This window comes from Phyllobates terribilis, unplaced genomic scaffold (assembly GCF_046119375.1).
Source record: "Phyllobates terribilis strain yellow unplaced genomic scaffold, ASM4611937v1 Scaffold_3__8_contigs__length_932513732, whole genome shotgun sequence".
Taxonomy (NCBI): Eukaryota; Metazoa; Chordata; class Amphibia; order Anura; family Dendrobatidae; genus Phyllobates; species Phyllobates terribilis.
In genome coordinates, this window is record NW_027362763.1 from 343,959,923 (window position 1) to 343,984,366 (window position 24,444).

At 44.2% G+C, this 24,444-nt stretch overlaps 1 protein-coding gene across 3 annotated transcripts in view; it reads left to right on the top strand.

Moving 5' to 3' along the window:
- The window catches only part of TNK2 (tyrosine kinase non receptor 2), a 191,398-nt gene that overhangs the window by 92,842 nt on the left and 74,112 nt on the right, over positions 1-24,444 (top strand). Inside the window, exon 1 of one of the 3 annotated variants that reach the window (XM_073675214.1) lies at positions 14,325-15,067. The exons of the other annotated variants lie outside the window; for them this stretch is intronic. Coding sequence (XP_073531315.1) covers positions 15,008-15,067 — 60 coding nt within the window. The 5' untranslated portion in view covers positions 14,325-15,007. Of the gene's footprint in view, positions 1-14,324; positions 15,068-24,444 lie in introns of those variants that run through there. 3 annotated transcript variants of the gene reach the window in all.

The following is a 24,444-nucleotide window of genomic DNA, read 5'->3' on the forward strand; positions in this document are numbered from 1 at the left end:
TCACGGCAAGTGACGGGCAGAAGCCTCCAGGTAGGCAGACAGGTGGTCACGGCAAGTGACAGGCAGGAGCCAGATAGGTAGGCTGTCAGGTGGTCACGGCAAGTGACGGGCAGGAGCCTCCAGGTAGGCTGACAGGTGGTCACAGCAAGTGACAGCAGGAGCCTCCAGGTAGGCACGGCAGGTAGCAAGCAGGAGCCTCCAGGTAGGCACGGCAGGTAGCGGGCAGGTGCTTCCAGGTAAGCAGGCGGGCAAAGCCCATTGACAGAATGGCGGACTAAAGGGAAGACAGACTAGCAGACTGAAGAGTAGTCAGGCTGGCGGACTGGACTGGTAATCCGGCTGGCGGGAAGGACTAGTAGTCAGGCTAGCAGCGGGACCTGAGGGCTGAAGCAGAGGTAAGTACACTGTGCAACAACTATTGCTTGGGCACCTCCATTTTGGAGGAGGTGCCTTGTATATGGGAGGACCTCCGGCAATTGGCCGGAGACTCCTTAGGATGGCGCGCGCGGCCCCTTTAAGAGGGAGGGAGCGCGCGCACGTTCTAAGCACAGTGCCCGGGAAGCTGCGCGCGCCGGCAGCAGCAGGAAGAGGAGCGCTGGAGGACGCCGGGTGGGGAGCGCAGCGGTGAGAGGGACGGCGTCTCTGCCTGGCAGGAGGCAGAGACGCCGATGCTACAGTCCCATCCCCCCTTTACGCCCCCTCTTTTTTAGGCCAGAAATTTTTTTTTTTAAGGAGAAGCGGGGCATGAATGTTCTCCCTGGGTTCCCAAGTTCTGTCCTCTGGGCCAAACCCCTTCCAATCCACCAGAAAAAAGGTTTTTCCTCTTACCCTCTTAGTGGCCAGAATGTTCTCTACCTCAAAAACGTCTTCAGCGGAAACCGGAGCAGGGGGAGTACCTGGATTGTTGGAAAAATAATTAAACACAACTGGTTTGAGGAGAGATACGTGGAAGGAGTTGGGAATCCGCAAGGTGGCCGGGAGTTTTAACTTGTAGGCCTCTGGTTTGATTTGTTTGAGGACTTCAAATGGACCGATGAACCGAGGACCCAACTTGTAGGAGGGTATTTTGAGCCGAACATGTTTGGAGGAGAGCCAAACCTTGTCTCCCAGACGGAATTGAGGCAGATCCAGATTTCTCTTGTCAGCATGTTTCTTCATCCGCTCGAAGGACTGAAGAAGTGCGGACCTAGTATTTTCCCAAATGGTGGAAAATTCGCTGACCAGAGACTCCGCGGTAGGATTGTCCACAGAAGCGGAGACGGGAAACGGAATTCCGGGGATGTTGACCGTAGACTACAAAGAACGAGGACTTGGAAGTAGATTCACTCTCATGGTTGTTGTAGGAGAACTCGGCCCATGGTAGGAGCTCCACCCAATCGGTATGGTGAGCGTTAACAAAGTGCCGGAGGTAGCTGGTAAGGATCTGGTTGATACTCTCCACTTGGCCATTGGACTGTGGATGGTAAGCGGAGGAGAAATCCAGGGTGACATCCAGCAGCTTACACGTAGCTCTCCAGAAGCGTGAGGTGAACTGAACCCCTCGATCCGACACAATGTGGAGGGGTAGGCCATGGAGACGGAAGATGTGAAAGATAAAGTCCTTAGCCAGCTCTGATGCAGACGAGAGACCAGGCAGAGGGATGAAGTGGGCCATTTTAGAAAAGCGGTCGGCGACCACCCAAATGACTGTACAACCGGCAGAAACAGGGAGATCTGTAATAAAGTCCATAGCAATGTGCTGCCACGGGGCAGCAGGTACGGGAAGAGGCAGGAGGTGACCGGCTGGAAGATGTCTGGGAACTTTGTTGCGGGCACAGGACGAACAGGCCGAGACGAAGTCTACCACATCCTTGCGCAGGGTAGGCCATCAGTAATGCCGGACAATGAGCAGGAAGGTCTTCTTCTGACCGGCATGGCCGGCTAGTTTAGATGAATGACCCCAGTGAAGAATCTTCTCTCCCGGGCAACCTCCTTGGTACGTTCTTGGAAACGGATGTCAATCCGGGTAGCTAGTGACACCAGGTCATCCAGGGTGGTAGGAATATCCCGACCGGCTAACTCGTTCTTAATCCGGCCGGAAAGACCCTCCCAGAAGATGGACACCAGAGCCTCGTTGTCCCAGGCAAGCTCAGAAGCGAGGGTATGCAACCATATGGCATATTGGCCCACGGTGAGACTCCCTTGGCGGAGACGTAGCAGAGAGAAGGCAGAAGAGGATTTTCGTCCTGGTCCATCGAAGACTCTCCGGAAAGCAGCGAGGAAAGATGATAGATCGGACACCAGGGGATCCCCTCTCTCCCACAGGGGATTTAGCCATGCCAGTGCTTCTCCGGAGAGGTGAGACATGATGAACTCTACCTTGGCCCGGTCGGAGGGAAACTGATGTGCCAAAAGTTCAAAGTGCAGCGTGCACTGGTTCAGAAAGCCCCCAACATGAGACGGGGTCACCTCCAAAACGAGGAGGTGCAGAAAGCCGGGGACCTGGGTTGGATGCCGTGGTATTGGTGGGCAGCGGCGCTGCCGGAGCGGACACAGGTGGGATAGACAGCGTGTCCAGGCGGGAGTTGACATTCCGCAGGAAGTTAGGATGGTTTCCTGTTGGGATCTCTGACGAGAAACCTCCTGGTACAGGCCAGAGAGCAAAGGAGCTTGGGGGCCACCGGGTTACATTGCCCGAGCAAACTATTACGGATCCGGGTGGTGGAACCTCTGTGCTGCGGTGCAAGGAGGGACCCAGAGGGGTGTAACTAGGTATCAACTCGAAGCGACCTAGGTCGTACGGCGGCTCAATCAACTCCGTGACCAGGGAAGGTCCGAGCAGAGGGACCAGGTGCTACTCTGGGGACGACCTTGTAAGGGAGCAAGTGACTCCCACGGGTCAGAAGGCAGGGACTGACCCGGTACAGCAGATGAGCACGGCAGGCTGACGGATGATCCGTGCAGACGGACTGGCAGACACGACAGGCGGGAGCCTCTAGGTAGGCTGTCAGGTGGTCACGGCAGGTGACAGGCAGGAGCCTCTAGGTAGGCTGTCAGGTGGTCACGGCAAGTGACGGGCAGGAGCCTCCAGGTAGGCAGACAGGTGGTCACAGCAAGTGACAGCAGGAGCCTCCAGGTAGGCACGGCAGGTAGCAAGCAAGAGCCTCCAGGTAGGCACAGCAGGTAACAAGCAGGAGCCTCCAGGTAGGCACGGTAGGTAGCGGACAGGTGCTTCCAGGTAAGCAGGCGAGAAAAGCCCATAGACAGACTGGCGGACTGAAGAGTAGTCAGGCTGGCGGGCAGGACTAGTAGTCAGGCTAGCAGCGGGACCTGAGGGCTGAGGTAAGTACACTGCGCAACAACTATTGCTCGGTCACCTCCATTTTGGAGGAGGTGCCTTATATATGGGAGGACCTCCGGCAATTGGCCGGGGACTCCTTAGGACAGCGCGCGGCCCCTTTAAGAGGGAGGGAGTGCGCGCGCCCTAAGCACAGTGCCCGGGAAGCTGCGCGCGCCGGCAGCAGCAGGAAGAGGAGTGCTGGAGGATGCCGGGCGGGGAGCGCAGCGGTGAGAGGGACGGCGTCTCTGCCTGGCAGGAGTTAGAGACGCCGATGCTACACTGAGTTCTTCAGTTACTATTCTTAATTTTCGTCCCTTCAATTTGTCATCAATTTTCCTATTGCGGCCACGTCCATGAGGTTGGCTAGAATCCCATAAACCTTAAACTTCTGAATAATACAACTCCTGGCAAAAATTATGGAATCACCGGGCTCTTAGGATGTTCATTCAGTTGTTTAATGTTGTTGAAAAAAAGCAGATCACAGACATGGCACAAAACTAAAGTAATTTCAAATGGCAACTTTAGGGCTTTAAGAAACACTAAAAGAAATCAAGATTAAAAATGTGGTACGATGTCTTCCTTGGTCTACCAGTATGTTTGCCTTTAACAACCTTCCCATGAAATGACTTTAGTTTTGTGCCATGTCTGTGATCTGTTTTCTTTCTACAACATTAAACAACTGAATGAACATCCTCCGAGCCCGATGATTCCATAATTTTTGCCAGGGGTTGTATGTACAACTGAAGCAACAGGAAAATCAAGCTGTTTGGAGATGGTCTTATAGCCTTCACCTCTAACATATTGGCCTATAATTTTCTTTCCAATCTCCTGAGACAACTGTCTCCTTTGCTTTCTCTGGTCCATGTTCATTGTGGGACACACCATGATACCAAACAGCACAGTAACTACTTTTCACTTTATAAATAGGTCATCTTCATAATTTTTTTTTATTTATATTTATTTTATGTTTTAGCACAATTCAAAAGCAATGTCTGATTTTCATTAGTTGATATTCAGTAGATTTAAATTGAAAATTACTTTTGTCAGTTTCAAGTTATTTCAGTGACCATTGTGTTTTTTTCTTCTTACTTTAGCATCCACCAATGTTCAGAATCTGTAGTATTATACACATGGACAAAATTGTTGGTATCCTTTTTTTTAAAGTACCTAGCTGCTAGTATTCATGGGTTTAGAAAATCTAATAATTTGAGGTCTGACTAGTGGTGGACGTTATTAAAAACCTGTAATGTCTAGATATATTAAAGTGACAATTGCTGCCAGCTGTGTAGAAGGAATCTCTCTTCTAGATTTAGTTAAACCCCGCTCCACCAGGTCCGCAGCAGCATCTTGGGCTGAGATGTCTCTAGCATCTGTATAGCTGCATCATGGACTGCTCTACACAAGTTCATAGATATTCACTCTGAGGAGGAGGCTAGTTTTGTACATTCAGTTTTGAGCCTTGTGTTATCACACTATTGAGGTGTCTTGTTACTTCTCCATATGTCTGTATTTCTGCAAGGACATTGTTATTACACACTGCACAGCTCTCCTGTCCATAATATGGCCGCAGGTAGAGTCCTGTCCATCAGTTAATCAATGAAAAAACTACACATGCGCAGAGATTTGTAACCGGTCAGCCCTGTCTTCATCTTAATGGAGCCACTTAAACAAATCAGATCACAGAAATCAAATTACTTCATGGGTATAGGGACAATTCTAACAGCAAGGAAAACACATAAAAAGTAACTTTTAATAGATATCAATTAAAATATCGCCTCAAAAGAGACACACTAAATGCCGTACAATGCAAAAATGGACACGCATATACTATGAAAATGACCTACTGCTGCAAGTATAAACGAATATTCAAAAGCAGGCTACACCATCTTCATTAGAGATACACAGACACAAGAAAGAACCAAATACTTAGGTACCTCTCATTAAGCCTACATTTGTATTACAGTCATTGGTCAAAGCAACAGGATAGCAAACTAGGAGTAAATAGATAAAAATTCAAAACCCTGTATTCCCAAGGCTACCCGGTATATGCAATAATGGGGCTAGAAATTTACAGTAAAGTCATTATTCCCCTCATTAACTCCTTGACACTTTGTATTACTATGGGGTAAATAGACCTATATCATTAGCCAAACAGTTAACAGGTAAGGAAAATACTCCATATATAATCAATTAATTTCCCAAATGGGGTAAGCAAAAAGGTAACCACAAGAACCAAACATTGTAACAGAAGCAAGGACCAATAACACTACATTTCTTACAGATATAGATAATTAAACAAATATATAAAGGGTTACTTATCTCAAGTTGTAGAGATCTTGCCTCCCCAGTAAACTTTCAGTATTCCTCAGCATGTTTAGTTTCTCGACGCGTTTCCCCGTGTGATTTCAGGTTCATCAGGAGAAAAATGGGATTAAGATATTGATAGGTATCCTGCTGATGATTTGCAAATCCTTTTCTTTTTACTTTTTAATTCTTGTTTTTTTTACAATAGATGCCCAATTTTAAAGTAGAACTCTCCTCCTAAGTTCGTCACACAATATAAATCCATGCCGGTTGCATGGATTTATATAGTGTGACCAACTTGTCAAGCACTTTCCAAGTGATGCTAAAATCGCTTGGAAAAACACTTGAAAAAAACCCATGTAAAAACGCATGTAAAATCCGCATGCATTTTTTCTGCCAAGGAGATGCAGAAACGCTCAGTAAATTTCTGCTTCAAGTCTGCATCGTGGCCACATAGCCTAAAGGCCCCGTCACACTTAGCGACGCTGCAACGATCCCGACAACGATATGACCTGTCAGGGATCGTTGCTGCGTCGCTATGTGGTCGCTGGTGAGCTGTCAAACAATCAGGCTCACCAACGATCAGGGGAGCAGCGACATCGTGGAAAGAATCTTTCCATGATGTCCTGCTCCTGGTTGCCAGCCTGCTGAAGCAGGAGCAGGCTGGTAACCATGGTAAACATCGGGTTACTAGGGGCACACGTGCTCCTAGTAACCCGTTGTTTATCATGGTTACCACTCTGCTACAGTGAGCGGGAGGTTACCGCTCACTTTAGCAGGCTCGTAACCATGATAAACAACTGGTTACTAGGTGCGCGTGTGCCCCTAATAACCCGATGTTTATCATAGTTACCAGCCTGATCGCTGCTCCCGCTGGTCACACACAGCGATGTGTGCTGACCAGCGGGAGAGCAACGACCAAAAAATGGTCCAGGACACTTTGCAGCGATCAGCGACCTCACAGCAGGGGCCTGATCGCTGCAAAGTGTCACACATAGCGACATCGCTGGTGAGGTCGCTGTTGCGTCACCAAAACCGTGACACAGCAGCGATCTCGCTAGCGATCTCGCTATGTGAGACGGGGGCTTAAGACAGAAAAAGTAAGCGGATGAAGTGTGGATTTGTGATTTCATTGTGAGGTGTGTGGGAGGCGTTGTTTGTGTAGGGGTGGGCAAGCTCCTTTGATTCCAAGGCACAAAATGCCAAATGGTGCCAACCTGTACTCACACATACTGTCCTTACACATATCCCGCACGTAACAGAGACAGCCACAGTGGGCCATATTAGTACACTCCTAATAGTTACTGCCAAACAGTGACTGCTGTAATGCACCATCACATTAAGGCTATGTTCTCACGTTGAGTATTTGGTGCAGAAATTTCTGCAGGGTTTCTGCATCTCTTGGCAGCAAGAACAGTGGAAAATCTGATGCGTTTCTGTTGCGTTTTTTGTGCAGTTGTACTCGTTTGCATTCATTTTTTTGTTATGCATTTAATGGGTGAAAAACACAGGCAAAAACACACAAAGAATTGACATGCTGCAGATTTAAAAGCACAGCAAATCCTGAAAGGAAAAATACTGATCATGTGCACAACAATTCAGGATTCTCATAGACTTTGCCGACATAAGGATTTTTTAGCGTTTTTGGGCCAATTCCACACAGGAAAGAACGCATCAATAACGCGCCGTGTGCATACAGCCTAGCAGTGCAAATGTCGTCCTACAGCGACAGTTACAGCGCTGTCCTTTAATTCCGGACATCATGCCATTATTAGTGCCCACCATAATGCAATGAGCATCTGCCACAACTCCCCACGTTATCAACTGCAGTTTATCAGCCACAGTGCCCATGCGAAAACCACACCGCAGTATAATTACCGATTGGGCCATAAAGCAGCAGGGATCATCTAAACATACTGCTGTAATTAGTAAAGCAAAGGGTTTTTTATTTTTTAAGACAATTGAAAATTCTAGTTCATTTGAAAGATCAGTCCAGGAGGAAAAAGAAGATTTCTCTCATATGATATATTACAAAATTACTTATTTTCATTTTTTCTATGGATTTATGAGCTAAAAATTAAAATGACGGTTACTGTTTAGCAGTGGGTAGTAAGTTAGACCAAGGGAGACCTCCTCGCTTTCAGCTCCAATGTTTACAGCTGGACTTTATGGGCTTTTCTTTGGCTTGTCCCATCTATAATAACCTGGCCTCAGTGTGTATAATATGGTCCCACACATCTCTGCAGCACAGTTGATACAAGCACTGGAGTAATGTATAGAAATCAGAGGTATGTGAAGCTAGCCACATCCCCCGCATTGTCCCTGTGGCCGTGTACTCCCCTCTGTGTCATTCTGAGCAGGTCTGGATTTTGGGAGAAATCTTTAACATCTCTCTAGTATTCCAATAGCATGTTGTTGTCGCTGACAGGCTGTACCTATATACCAGCCAAATGAAGGCTATTCAGTAAATATAGCTGTATATGAACCTACTGCCATAAGCGTGATGTGTGAATAAAGCCTTATTGTGAGCTGATCACTGTAGAGTACAGCATTGACATTTGCCCAGTTGTCAGCACTTCTCTGTATTTTCTGTAAACTGGGTTTTGACCTGGTTTTATTCTTCTTCCCATTACTGAAGATGACCTGATCTGCTCTGTGTATTTTCCTACTGACTGCCCAGCATGTGTTGTGCGGTGCAGGGCAGATTGTTGTAGATGCTTTTCACACCCCTACAGTCAGATCTTCTTCATTCCTTACAATATAGTAGATGGCAGATTTTTTCTCCCTAAAAAGGGCAGACTTTGTGTGCAGTCATCTTCCCTTCTTCCTGGTCTTTGCCAAATGTTCTCAGGCTGGTGGGTGGCTGTGTAAAGTAACAGAAAACATGGGAGACTGGGAAACACTGCAGACAATTGGTAGCTTGTCACTGTGATGTTCCAGCTTGCCCGTGAGCGGTCCCTTTAAGAGCGGTGTGACATCACGCTCACGTGGTTGAGAGTGCAGCACACAGGCTTGTATGGGCTACTGCTGTCATGCTTCAGGTTAGACGCCTGAGCACAGCATCATGCTGGAGGTAAGGCAGCACTGTCCTGTGTCAAGCAGCCTTCCTTCTCTTCACTAGCTCCTTCAGTCTACCTGCTGACTCCTAAGCCTGAGATCCATGCTAAATTACAATCTGGAGGACTTTGCTTTATTGGAGATGTTTCTGTCTGTACAACTGAATTGAACAGAGTTGTAATGCATTGCTCTACTCCACTGAGCCAGATATTGTGCGCTTCTTTCATTCAGAGACAGATGTGTCCAGGGTGCACCTATAATTGTGCAAGATCAAAGAGGCTGTGTGTATTGTCCATTACATGAATATTGGAGACTTTCCGAGTTCATGCTCTCTTCCATAAAGGAGAATAATAAGAATCTTTTTATTTATATAGCGCCAACATATTCTGCAGCACTTTACAATTCAGACAATTTACAGACATTATTGGCACTGTCCCAATTGGGGCTCACAATCTACATTTCCTATCAGTATGTCTTTGGAGTGTGGGAGGAAACCGGAGAACCCAGAGGAAACCCACACAAACATGGGAGAACATACAAACTCCTTGCAGATGTTGTCCTTGGTGGGATTTGAACCCAGGACCCCAGCGCTGCAAAGCTGCAGTGCTAACCACTGAGTCACCGTGCTGCCTTATTATAAATAAGATTATTACGCTGCCTCAAACCAGCAAACTAGTTAGGTGCGATTGTCAAGCCGAATGGTGTAATGTTTGGTTCAGGTAACTTTGAAGGAATCTTCCCGGCTATAGATTCAACATTTGAAGTTTTGGGACTTTACCAAATCTTCTTCACATACTGCATGTAAAACCATTGCAGCATATATGCCTGTTATGCTGTGAGCTTTCTTTTTAGATCTCATTATTTTTGTAATTCTAGTGTTGCACATGTACCTGGCCGTCCACATAGTGTTTTATCAAGTCTTCCTCCTTACATAACCCCATCCTCCAGTTCTGATGCTCACTAGCTCATTGTGGGCACTTTTTGAGGTGGATGGGTCAGCATGGGCACACTGACCACTCGGCTGACATTCTGCCTCTTCCACCAGAATCAGCAATGCACAGGGTGTTCTGGCACATTTCTATCATAGTTTGTATTAACTTTTTCAACAATTTGCGCTACAGTAGTTCATCTGAGGGATCAGATCGGATGGGCTAAACTTCACTTCCCTTGTGCAAAAATGAGACTTTGGAGTCACAGATTCTGTGAAATATCTGCTTGAATTGGTTGACCGCATTAAAGGGCTATTCCTATCTCAGCCTTTCATGGTTGAGATGGGAATAAGTCCATCCAGGCACTGACCACAGGAGCTTGGGGATAGGGATACAGCAGAAATCAGCTGAGCGACCTTCAGAAATGAGGCTCTGAAAACAAGCAAAAGCAGCTGAACAACATTTATTTCCATCATTCCCATTCTCTGAAAGGCTGAGATGGGAATAGCATGTTTTTTTTATTTGGTCCTTATTAAAATCTAAAATAAAAATAATGAAGGAAAAAAGAGAATGGGAGAGAAATAGATTCATACATATATTTTTACATTTATTTTTTTGTTTTTAAAGGTTTTGACATCTTGTTTCAGGAATTTACCTTATTTTATAGTCTATAACTACATTGAATGGCAGGTCTTTTGTGCAACAGACACAGAACACGCAGTGAACTGCCAACTGCAATGACGGCGATCTTGCAGTGCCGATGGTGGCCATGATGACCCTAGACCTGTAATTACCTCGATGGTAGACCGCTAAGGTGGCCCATTAGTCTGTGCCATAAGCAGGGTCTACTATGCTTCCAGTGGGTGTCAACCTGACAGGTCCAATACCCTGCAGTGCATGAGTATTTCAGGGTATTAGACCATGAATCGGACAGGTTGAAGTCCTGTAGTGGGACTGCGTTTAAAAAAAATAAGTCCAATAAAATTAGTAAAATTGAAAAGAAAAAAAAAGCACAAAAAAAGAACAGAAAAATATTTTGCCACTAAAAGCGTTTTTATGCAACAACAGTCATAAACAAAAAAAAAAGTACACAACATTGGTATGGACACTGCCGAAACACCCTGATCTATAAAACTGCCCCATTACTTAACTTGTATGGTAAACACTGTAAAATAAATAAATTAAAAATGCCAAAAATATAGCTTTTTCATCATGCTGGCACACAAAAAATGGAATAAAAAGTGATAGTCATATATGAAAAAAATGTTATCACTGAAAACGGCACGTATAGGTGTAAAAATAAAAAATTACTAGCGATCAGAATATGGAGAATCAAAAACAAATTATTTGTTGTAAAAAAGAAAAAAAAAATAGTTTAGCGTGCAAAAGTAGCAAAATATAAAAAATAACCTACCGTATATAAATGTGGTATTGCTGTGAACATAGTGACCCGAAGAATAACATGTTCTTATCACTTTTACCTCATGGTGTGAATGGCGCAGAAAAAAAAAAATAAATTATTGAATTGCTACTTTTTTCCTCACTCTGACACGCAAAAATCTTAAAAAAAAAAAAAAAAAAAAAAAAAAAAAAATATATATATATATATATATATATATATATATATATATATATATATATATATATATATATATATATATATATATATATATATATATATATATATATATATATATATTTTATGTATGTATATGTAGTCCAGAGTCTAAATTTTAACTCATCCTGTAAAGACAATTCCCCACAAAGCTCTTTAGGATAAAAAGTAAAGTTATCGCTCTCAACTCTTATAGCAATGTATAAAAAAACTACATAATCCTGGCTCTGCGGTAATCATATTGACTTGAAGAATAAAGTTGTCTTATCACTTTTGCCACTCAGTGAACAGCAAAAGGATTAGAAAATTCCTGAGTTTCTCTTTGTGAAAAATCTAAAAGAAAGTGGTTAAAAAAATATGTACCATGAATTTACATCAATTAAAAACATCAACTTGTCCCACAAATTACAAGCCCTTACTTAGATCTGTTGTCCGCTAACGGAAAAAATAGAGATTTTCCATGTTACCAGCAGCTCCAAAGCGCTGGAAAGGTGACATGGCTCAGAAAAAGCAATTCAGTAAAATCCACGCTCCCAAAGCCTTATAGCCCCTTCGGAGTCCCACAGTGCCCAAACCACAATTGACATCAACATGTATAGCATTGCTGCAGAAAGGAGAGCCCACTTAAAACGGTTCTTCAAGATATAATGATTGATGACCTATTCTTTGGATAGGTCATGAATATGAGATTGGTAGGGGTCTGACACTGGCACACCCATTAATCAGCTGAAAACTGCTCCAACAGCAGCTGGAACACAGCTGCCCTGTACATTACTTAGTGGCTGCAGACAAGTACTGAAATGAATCTCCCATTGAAGTGAATGTACTGCAGTATTCGGCAGCGGCCATCAAGCAATGTACAGCGCTGCGGTGTTCAGCCCGTACATCGGCTAATTGTGATCGCTGACAGAGCAGTTATCAGCTGATCGGTGGTGGTGTCAGACCTCACCGATCCCATATTGAGGTAGGTTAATTGTTAAGTCCTGGACAAACCACTAAACAGTTCATGGGCATGTCTCTAGAAGCACAAGCTGGGCACTATGTATTGGGCACTAAAACGGCATATTTGCAGTTTTTACTCCGTGACATCCACGGTGCACTATTTTCTGGAAACCGCCAGTGGGGTCAAAATAGTCACTACACCCAAAGATGATTTTCCTGAGTGTAATTTGCAAAATGCGGTCTCTTATTTTGGGGATTTCTGCTGTTTTGCCATTTTAAGGACTCTGCAAATGGTGTCCACAAACTACTCGAGGAAACTCCAAAAGTAATGCTTAATAATTTACATGGTACTTTTATTCTTATGGGAAATGTTACTTATTATTTTGTGTGGTATGACTCTGTTTTAAGGACCTAACAATTCAAAATTTGAAAATTGCCAATTTTTCTATATTATCTTCTAATTTCCAATATCTTCATAAATAAACGCAAATCATATCTACCTAAATGTAACACTTTCAGACAATGCATTGCGCGCTTCCATTTTTATTATATTACAACTAGGCAGAATCCAGAAGGCACTCACTCGGCACTTGGAAGGACAAAGCTTTTCTGCTGTCTGAAAAATATGGTGCAGCATGGCGAAGACATTCTATAGGCTAGATCTTCACTTTACCAAAGCAACTCCATTATCTGTCCCTATGGCCTTAGCTATAAATTAACCATTGAACACATGGTTGCTTCGGAGCGATGAGACATGTGCTGAACAATGGTGGCGCTCTTGTCAGCTGGTTAAATAAAAAACACTTGAAACAATTTAGTAATGATTTAGAAGGAAGATGTGGAATTTGGGAGCATATAGTGTGTGATGACTGGAGACGACCGGTCCGCTCTAGCGATAATCCACCTCGTCCTGAGCACTTTCTTATGTTGTTACACAGAGACAATCCAATATGCAGCACTTGGCCTGAAATGCACCTTACTTTACATGTTGTTAATGTATTTTTTAGATATGGCGTTTTATATGAAGATATAGAAAGCCAAAATTGAAATCCAGACTTGAGTACTATTTGTGACATTCTGTTCTGTCTTTTGCCATCATCAATGTCTTTGATACAAGCAAACCCCTCTCTCCCCTCTCCTTTAACCCTGCCAAAAAGTGTCTAGAGGTTCTCAAATTTGCCAATTATTGTGCAAACCTGACACACACAACTGAATCAATGATTTCCCTATTTATTATTTAGTGTCTCGGTCTGGCCTGTCTTTGTGGTGCCACCATACCGCAGCTTACATGTCCTGTACTGGACCAAGTTCCCATTCACTGTCTGCAAATAGATTTTAGAAAGTCGGAGAAAAATATTAAAATTTGAGAGTCCTTCGTGGCTGATACCTTTTGTTAATGGCTAACTGAAAAGATGGTAATAAACAGCAGCTTTCCAGACTGAGGACGAGAAGAACCAAATCTGTAGTTGCAGAACTGCTCATTATTTAGGGAAACTGGGAAACGCTGAATAAGGCTGTGTGCCCACGTAGCATTTTTCAAGCGTTTTTGATGCGGAATTTCCGCAGCGTAAACGCTTGAAAAACGCTTGGTAACACGCACCCCATGGTCCCCAATGGGATTCCGCAAGTTCTATGCACATGCTGCGGATTTTTCCGCAGCGTTTATGCTGCGTTCAAAAATCCGCAGCATGTCATTTAATTTTGCGTTTCCGCAAGCAGAATTGCCTTTGTTCAATGCATAAAAAACGCAAGGCAATTCCGCATGTGGAAAACGCGTGATAAACGCGCGAAAAAAGCGCGATAAACGCGTGCGGAATTCCGCATGCGTTTTTCCGGGAGAGGACTTGCATTTATGCAGCAGAAATTTTCTGCTTCATAAATGCAACGTGGGCACATAGCCTAATAATAATATTAGATTTTAGAGCTGTTCCATGTTTCCTGGTACACGTCCATGTTGTTGGTGGAGCACACATTGATCTCTGCGGGGTCACTTTGCTCAGCATCCCCATGCTCCGCATCCCCATGCTCACCCCTCCTTGCTTTCATTACATGGATGCATGGGTGTGGGGGTGGTGCTGCCCAGCAGATGTGCTCGTGGTGCTTGCCTCTGGGTTGGGAGGCTCTGCTCAACCTTCACTAATCTGCAGTGAGAGGTGGAGACAGAAAGGAGTTGCTGGCACTGACACAGAAGGGAGGGTGAATGTTGTACCCAGCAGTGGGGGGAATTGACGCTGCAGTGCAGAGCTGCGACAGTCCTTTGCATGGCTAGTTGCATCTGTTCTGTAGATGGGCCTCCTATGGGCAGTGCGCAGGCTGGACTGACATGCCAGCATCCATTGCTGCACTTGCTCTCTGTTATTTCCTGATGTCAGCAGCACTGAAGGACACATCTCAGTATAGTCAGCAGCATCTCCCCCTGCCTGCACTGCACCTTTTTTGCTCCTTAGTCCTTTTCCAGGGTCAGATAGGATATGTGGACTGTCATTGATGTAGAAGGCTGCACACAGTAGTCCTGCTGAGAGGAGAAACCTTGTAGACATGGCCAGTATCCAGCTTGGTGCATCTGCTTGATGTGTAGCCATGCAGCCAATGTGCATCTGCAGCTGCCAACCTGCGCCCTATGCTGCCTGCCAGTGCTGCGGACAGTCTCCCTGGCACACTGTCTGCTGTCCACTGTCAGTCTGACAACATTGAGATGATTTCCACATAACAGCAGAGCTCGGAGCAGTGGGATTCGCCATGTGATTATTCTCTCACTGTGGGACTTCTACCTGAAGAGGACTTCTTCTTCATCGGTGACTTCCACATGAGACTGCCCTCTGATTGGCATACCGTGAGACGATGGGGGAGAAGGCTGACTATCAGAGACTCCCTAGCAAGGAGATCCAAGAGGAGAATGAGGTAACTTGGCTCTGTGGAAGGTGAAATAATGGGGGTGACGGTCTTCTTCAGATTGATCCATCGGTGTGTGTGGTAATTGACAGTATAAGTGCTGACAACCGGAGAACCGTACCTTTTTTAAGATTTGACAGCAGTGCGCTAGTTTTTGGGAAGGATCTTTTTTATTACTATTATTATTATTATTTTTTTTCCTTTATGTAGTGGAGCAGGTGGCTCAGCTGTGCGTCTACCACTTATTCCTACTGTGCACATGGCGGGCAGAATATTTGACTCTTTTTTTTAATCCATTCTGGATTGGGGGGAGGGGGTTACTTCTTACAAGCCCCACAGTTTAATATGCTCTCCCATCATGCTTGTTAAGCTGACTTTAGAATTTCTCCCTAGTTGCCCTGCGGTTTCTATAGCAACTCTTCAATCGCTGTTTGTTGGTTGGTTGATGTTTTTGCAGTGACAGCCAACTGGAGATCAGTATATATTGTATCTGCATGGTGTGAATGCATTTCTCTTAACTCTTTGTTGCCAAAAAAGGTCTCTTGCTGCATACTTAATTCATTTGGATCTTTATTTATAAGGTGATTCCAGGTGCTTCATCTTCGGTGTCAGATTACAATCTGTTTTCAGCTAAAGTGTAGGTCTAGTTCTCATTTTACTTAATATTGTGCAATCAGCTGGTGTGTGACTGCGATCTGCCCTAGGTATTATATCATACTTCCACAGTAGAGACGCATGCGATCCTGGTATGTCCTAGGTAGGCTGTGCTTAGTGTACGCCGATAGTAACTCTTATCATCTGGAGATATTGTGGACACTATATAACCTAACTGCTCACTGTTCCCGGCTTAATTTTTCTCCATTTCTTTTGAAAAGGACATAAAACACTACAGAAATGCCGGGCAGAGTAGGTGTAATATGTGCCACTTTCTGGGGAGATTTGGTGATATACTACTGACTGGTCACTGTTGTAAGAAAAAAAAAAAAAGAAGAAGAATGAACGATTGGATAAACCTTTATTGAAATTCAGATAACAATTTTCTGATCTGACAAAGCTGACTGTAGTGAAGGTTTCATCTCTCTCATCTCAGGTGGTCCAAACGCCCTTGTCATGTGGGAAGGTCAGGTGTACGGCCGGTGCGCTTCACTTCTGATATGGCTATGTCATATATACATATATACTATAGTTGTAAGGGCAGAGAATCCCACGCCAGGATATTCATCGTCTCTTACTACAGATGTAAGCTTGGGTAGTTGTTTTCTGTGATTGGCTCCAGTGGTGTTGGGTGCGGAGTTATTTAGCCTTTGGTCTTCAATAAAAGGGCTTTCTGACCTACAGAACATAAGGTGAGGTATGTGCTGTCCAGCCATGTAAAGCCAAGCACTCGTCCAGTAGATTTTGGAGCTAATGTTAGAGGGGATGTATTCATATTATTGATATCAGAGTATAAATTATCAGGCTTTGTTGCTGCGCAGAACATGTTTATTTTGGTTCAGGCTAGCCAGTTACCTCTCAGGTTTGGTGAATCTTTTGCTATGTGATGTAGTGGTGGTCTCCTTGGAGAGATGGCCATAGAGTATGAATGACTTATTGGTGCTTTGGTGGCGCTTAGAGCAGGTTTTTATAAGGCCTAGCTAAATCAAGTAGAAGACACCAACTGTTTGTTGTAGGACCGTGTTCTCTGAACCCAGATGAGGGGCAATTAAAACACTTCCCACAAGCCTGGATGTGCAAATCTAGATTTACATGGCACATTAGGTTTCACCCCAGAAACAAAGCTTTCTTTGCTGGCAGAAGCATCTCATCATCCTCTCCCCAAGTGATCAGTGTTGGCATTCCCTCTACTAGTGATATCCGGATCCTTTTTTTATTGGTCATCACATCAGTTCCCCCCACTTTCCACCCGGCTTTGTTAGCAGACATGTCCCTTTTTCTCTTCCTCAGTAGCAGCAGCTGTCCCCCCACTTTCCGAACCACCAGAAGTGTTAGCAACCCACACCACATCTCCTCAGCTGCTCACAGAAGGCCCCTCCAGTCCCCTAGTAGTCACATCAGTCTCACATCAGCCTCACTTTCCCTTATCAAAGTTTCCTAAGATTTGGTTAGACGAATGACGCAGAACTCAACTGTGTTTCACTAGAGCAAAAAGGTTGATTTTTTTTTTTTCCATCAGAGTTGAATCAATTGTGAGTCACCTATTCCGCTTTTCACAGAGAGTTTGAGTGGGGAGACTTGTGAAAGAATCAGACCAAACTTGAGCATGCGGTGATTTTAGGCCCCAAAATATACCAGCTCTCTGCTTCTGCCTGTGAGCTCTGTTATTGCCTCTGCACAGTTCGGTGACAGAAGCCAGCTGCATGGTTCTGCTGCTTCCGGTGATCTCCCTGCCCTCTGAATGGGTGAAGAGCACCCAGCATAATCTTTAGTCACTATGTGCGGTGAATTAGTAAAAAAGCCCACATGCTGTAGCTTAGGTAGTGGTTTCATGAATGGTTGATCAGCCGACCGTTATATCTTCGGACTCCCATAGACACATGGTCTTTATAGGGATAGGGTAATAAGCTACAGCCATATTCCCTTCCTGGGAGGGTTGGCTGACTTATGGACTTCTTAAATAGAAATGTTATCATATATGGTTGACATGTTGAGATCCTGGCTTGATGCTAATTACATGGAAAACCAAAAATGAGACTAAAAATGCCATGGACATGAGAAATACTTATCTGCAGATCCAACTCCTTTTTGTAGGATCTGCTTTAAGATGGTCAGAAGGAACACCAAATTAAAGCTGACCATACTCCTTAGAGAACTGTCATTTCCTTAGCTGACAGCCATTTTTCCAGACCCAGCCATACGTTTACACATTTTGCATATGTATGTGTTCTCAATGGAGAGAAAATAAATTAAGCAGCTACCAGACATCTCTGAGGGTGTCTTATATTCAGTGAAGACAAAGGATCGGGCATGTTAGACAGTCCGCTCTACTGGCCAGCATTCATCTGATGTATGGGCAGCTAAGACTGTTCACACAAGTGTTTGGAGTCTGGACGCATGAAGGATACAGACATGTCTCATGACAGACATATCTGCTGCCAGACAGACCCCACTGAATATAACAGGAGCTGTTTGGAATCTGTTAGGATGTTAATTCTGTTACCTAAAAATATCAGTTTTCTGTCAGTTAAAATGTTGAAGCCACAAATGGCAACCTAGCTAAACATATCCTTCTAGTATCCTGCTGCCTACAAGTACTTGTATACAACAACTGCTAATATTGCTTGTGTCTATACATAAAATAAAGCATTTGTTTTATCCCTTTAATTCCGATTTATCACCTGTGTACAAAATCTAGGATAATATTACAGAGCAGACAACTGATTGGAAACTTTTGTTTCCCCTCTATGCTCTGGTATACAGAGTGTATAAAGCAGTATTCAGAATCTTAAAAATGGTTTATTAAATTAACTTTTTTCTCAAATCTTATAGACATAAAAAATGATGAGTGATTTCCATGTGACTGGGTGTGGTGGCAGGAAAAGAGAATTACAGCATGTTTTAAAAAAAGAAAATGTGTCATGAGTGAGCAGGTTTCTTCACAACAAGACTTTTTATTTTCTGTGACCATTTAAAGGGAACTTGTCATTAGATTCATGCTGCTCGAACCACGGACAGTATGAATAAGAGCCTGGCTGTACAAGTTTGAAAAGCTGGCCATGGACTATAGGCAGGGACCTGACTAGTCCGATGATGTCCAAGGCTGGCTTTGCCCTGCCTGCTCTGGTTGATTGACATGTCTCTTTTGTGTGTGTATATAGCAAGAGATCTATCAATCAACTAGATTGGGGAGAAGCCAGGGACATCATTGGACTAGTCGGGTGTCTCCCTCAACCGGCTTTTCGCACTATGGGCATGATTTATCAAAGCTTTTAAGCCAGAACTCTGGCTTAAAAAGCTTTGGAAAGTCACATAATTTTGACACAACTCCAGGCTGCGCTAAGACTTTACGACTTTTGGCATTTGCATTTTCACCCAGCTCAGTCAGTGGATGGAGGTGTGGCAGCAGGGACTGAAGTTTAAATTTGTGGCGCGGCGAGAACGGAGGCACACGACACTCAATTCAAGAAGAGGCATGCGTCTCTTAATGAATCCTCATGTGCAGACATTGCTGGACTTTATGTATCCAAGGTTACGACCACTGATATAGTGACAGCTAGCTAGTTGCAAGTGGTCGTAACCATGGATACCTAAGCTACTGCAATGCCTGCATATAGAGAAAGAGACATAGCGAATCACAAAAACTAAACTACATTTCTAATTAAAAGTATTTGCTAATATTATTATTATTCCAACTACTTCATATTGGGATAGGATCTTGGAGATAGGAATATCCTTTTAATGTTAAACAATAATAATAATGAGCAGAATAAAGTTTGGCCTGTAGGTTCAGCAATCCCCAACAGTTGGTCTCTCATGTGGCCCCTTGGGAAAGTTAGTTGTCCACCCTTGTTTTAACCCAAGAAAGTAGTGCAAGAAGTTGTCCATTTTCTTAATATTTTACCAGATATATGGACATGATTTATGGCACATAGTAATATATAAGGATTATAGGTTCTCCCTCTTTACTCACAAGCCTGCCCAGTGTTCTTGTTCTCAGACTGACTGCTGATGGGGGAGCATGTAACCAGACCTGTCCATTGCCACCTCCAAATGTAAAATGGCTTTCCAACGTGCTGTGTTTTTCTATTTTAAATGCAGAGTCTCAGAGAGATCTATGTCCTGCCCAGAGATCTTAACAGCTCCTTGCATCCCAGCTATCAATGTATCATTTTATTCAGCTTCCTATGACTTACATGCCCATGTAGGTGGTTGGGTGGGTTAATCCTACTGATAGATTCCCTTTTAAAGAAGTGAGTGGGCCACTCTCCAGGTGTTTTCTGCTAGGAATAGAAGTCAATGGATAGGCTAAAAAAAAACTCCCGGACCCCAGCGTCTTTTTGAGCATTTTGTAACCATTTCTACCTTTTTTTAAAAAAAAATAAAAATAAAAATAAAACTCAAGCGTATTCAATGCTTAATGGATTTAAAAAAAAAAAAAAGGCTTTAAAGAGTAATCCAAAAAATGTCAATTAATAACAACCGCAGGAAAAACATCTACAAAGCACATCCAGAAATGACCAAAAAATACTAAGGCTTTCAAAACATTGAAAATACCAGATTAGATTAGTGATTCCTGAAGCATATTGGAAAAACTGATGTTTTTTGATCCCTGTAAAGAGACGTAGTGTGCACATACCCTTATACCAGCACTCTGTCCCCTTGTGGCCCTTGCTTTCTGTGCTGGCGCCTGTGTATATACATGCTTCCTGTTGTGCATGTTTCACCTTTCCCTTCTACATTGGAGTGTGCACTGAATGTAAAGCAGTTAGTGCTGCATCACTTCCCCCACATAATATTTAACTCTTTCTTTTTGGAGTCTTTGAGACTGCACACGTCTGTCCTGATCACATTAGTTGCTGCACTGCGTGGAATCGCCTCAGCTTTTTTCTTTAGAACCACTGTAACTATCCTGTGGGGTAATTGATCTTGAACACTCTCATTCATAACGTATTTAATAATGCTTCGTTATTTGTTTTCTTCCAAACACATACATTTGTGAGCTGCATGCGGTCATCAGGGCTGATCCTTACACATCTGTATATGGTACTTATTCAGTTGGAGAAAACATATGTAGATATGAAAACATCAGTTAACTCACAAAGATCTGTGCAGGGATGATGAGAAAACAAAACATAGCCACTAAATTGGGTCGAAGAAAAACTTCTAATATATTGCTGGTTCCTTACTTTATCTCTGACAATAAAGGCTGTCGTGTGGATGGTTATCAGAGCATCCAAAACTTTGCTTTTCTCATTTTTATTTTTAAGAATAAAGCAGTATTTACTGGAATAATAAAAGGGCTACTTTGCTGCTTATTGTTTTATACATTATTTTATAGAAGAGGGAATTATACAATTCCTTAATACATGTATATAAAATTCTACTGCCATCCCTTTCTTATATACACTGCTCAAAAAAATAAAGGGAACACTTAAACAACAGAATATAACTCCAAGTAAATCAAACTTCTGTGAAATCAAACTGTCCACTTAGGAAGCAACACTGATTGACAATCAATTTCACATGCTGTTGTGCAAATGGAATAGACAATAGATGGAAATTATTGGCAATTATCAAGACACCCTCAATAAAGGAGTGGTTCTGCAGGTGGGGACCACAGACCACATCTCAGTACCAATGCTTTCTGGCTGATGTTTTGGTCATTTTGAATGTTGGTTGTGCTTTAAAACTCGTGGTAGCATGAGACGGACTCTACAACACACAGAAGTTGCTCAGGTATCCAGGATGGCACATCAATGTGAGCTGTGGCAAGAAGGTTTGCTGTGTCTGTCAGCGTAGTGTCCAGAGGCTGGAGGCACTACCAGGAGACAGACCAGTACACCACGAGACGTGGAGGGGGCCGTAGGAGGGCAACAACCCAGCAGCAGGACCACTACCTCCGCCTTTGTGCAAGGAGGAACAGGAGGAGCAGTGCCAGAGCCTTGCAAAATGACCTCCAGCAGGCCACAAATGTGCATGTGTCTGTACAAATGGTTAGAAACCGACTCTATGAGGGCCTGACGTCCACAGATGGGGGTTGTGCTCACAGCCCAACACCATGCAGGACGCTTGGCATTTGCCACAGAACACCAGGATTGGCAAAGTCGCCACTGGCGCCCTGTGCTCTTCACAGATGAAAGCAGGTTCACACTGAGCACATGTGACAGATGTGACAGAGTCTGGAGACGCCGTGGAGAGCGATCTGCTGCCTGCAACATCCTTCAGCATGACCGGTTTGGCAGTGGGTCAGTAATGGTTTGGAGTGGCATTTCTTTGGACGGCCGCACAGCCCTCCATGTGCTCGCCAGAGATAGCCTGACTGCCCTTAGGTACCGAGATGAGATCCTCAGACCCCTTGTGAGACCATATGCTGGTGCTGTTGGCCCTGGGTTCCTCCTAATGCAGGACAATGCCAGACCTCATGTGGCTGGAGTGTGTCAGCAGTTCCTGCAAGATGAAGGCATTGAAGCTATGGACTGGCCCTCCCGTTCCCCAGATCTGAATCAGATTGCGCACATCTGGGACATCATGTCTCGCTCCATCCACCAACGTCACGTTGCACCACAGACTGTCCAGGAGTTGGCGGATGCTTTAGTCCAGGTCTGGGAGGAGATCCCACAGGAGACCATCCACAACCTCATCAGGAGCATGCCCAGGCGTTGTAGGGAGGTCATACAGGCACGTGGAGGCCACACACAATACTGAGCCTCATTTTGACTTGTTTTAAGGACATTACATCAAAGTTGGATTAGCCTGTAGTGTGTTTTTCCACTTTAATTTTGGGGGTGACTCCAAATCCAGGTCTCCATTGGTTAATAAATTTGATTTCCATTGATGATTTTTGTGTGATTTTGTTGTCAGCACATTCAACTTTGTACAGAACAAAGTATTCAATGAGAATATTTCATTCACTCAGATCTAGGATGTGTTATTTGAGTGTTCTCTTTATTTTTTGTTACAACCACTATTTCTCTGTATTTACAGGCCTTCTTGGCTTATTAGATGATATAGTCATGATTTTAATAAAATTATAAGGAACCTGTCACCTGATTCATGTTGCCCAAACCACGGGTCAGCATGAACCTGAGCCTGGATGAAAGACTGATCTGAAGCGCTCCAGTGTTTCAGCGAAAACTGGCTTTAAAAATCCGGCCAGGGACCATAGCCAGAGATGAGACTAGTCCGGCTCTGCCCCCGGCCATCCTCTCCCAGCTCTGCTGCATGTGATTGGCAGACAGGTCTCTCCCATAGCGATAGCATTTACACTGCATGATTATTGGGAACTAGTTTTCCCAAATATCATGCAGTGTAAACAGGCTGCCAATCACCCTACAAACAGCAAAATGCTCATGCGGCGGGTGAACTGATCTTTTGGCTTTGTTAAAATGTCATTGTAAACAGACATGGTGCTTCTGAGAACAATGGCAGCCTATGCTTAAGGCCCCGTCTCACATAGCGAGATCGCTGCTCTGTCACAGCTTTGGTGACGCAACAGCGACCTCACCAGCGATGTCGCTATGTGTGACACTTTGGAGCGATCAGGCCCCTGCTGTGAGGTCGCTGATCGCTGCAAAGTGTCCTGGACCATTTTTTGGTCGTTGGCCTCCCGCTGGCCAGCACACATCGCTGTGTGTGACCAGCGGGACCAACGATCAGGCTGGTATCCATGGTAAACATTGAGTTACTAGGGGCACACGCGCACTTAGTAACCCGCTGTTTACCATGGATACCACTCTGCTACGGTGCAGGGGAGGTTACCGCTCACGGTAGCAGAGTAGTATCCATGATAAACATCGGGTTACTAAGTGCGCGTATGCCCCTAGTAACCCGATGTTTATCATGGATACGGCTCTGCTAAGGTGAACGGTAACCTCCCGCGCACCGTAGCAGAGTGGTATCCATGGTAAACATCGGGTTACTAGGGGCACACGCGCACTTAGTAACCCGATGTTTATCATGGTTACGAGCCTGCTCCTGCTTCAGCAGCAGGCTGGTAACCGGGAGCAGGACATCGTGGAAAGATTCTTTCCACGATGTCGCTGCTCCCCTGATCGCTGGTGAGCCTGCCTGTTTGACAGCTCACCAGCGATGTATTAGCGACGCAGCAACGATCCCTGACAGGTCGTATCGTTGTCGCGATCGATGCTGCATTTCTTAGTGTGACGGGGCCTTTAAAGAGTGATCTAGTACTGATCTTTGTGTGCGCATCTGAAGCGCTGTGTGCCTGTGTAAACAGGCTATTAAACACGTTACTGATCAGCGGTCATTTATGTAGCTGCTCAGCTGTAAACCCAGTTCGGAGAGGCTTCTTCTCTTGCACAGATACAAAAGATATAATGTTGACATGCTGCTATTTATACAGTGGTTGTAAAAAGTATACACACCCATCATTTTGTTATGAAGAAGATGGGGGTGGGGTGGGGGGGATAAAAATAACAAAAGTAAAATAATGTGGTTGCGTAGGTGTAAGCACGCTCTTATAATTGGGGATGTGGCTATGTTCAGAGTTAAAATATCTATACAAAACATGTGCAAAGTTCAGCAAGTAAATACAAATACATTTTATTATTGACAGCATTGAAAAACAATAGGTAGCCATACAAAGTCAAGATATAAAATTATACAATAATGTTAAAGCAAAATACTAAAGGATCAAAATCATTGGTACCTGGACATTGAAAACTGATACTCAAGAAAGAGAGAGCCCAAAATAACGCATGAAATCAGTG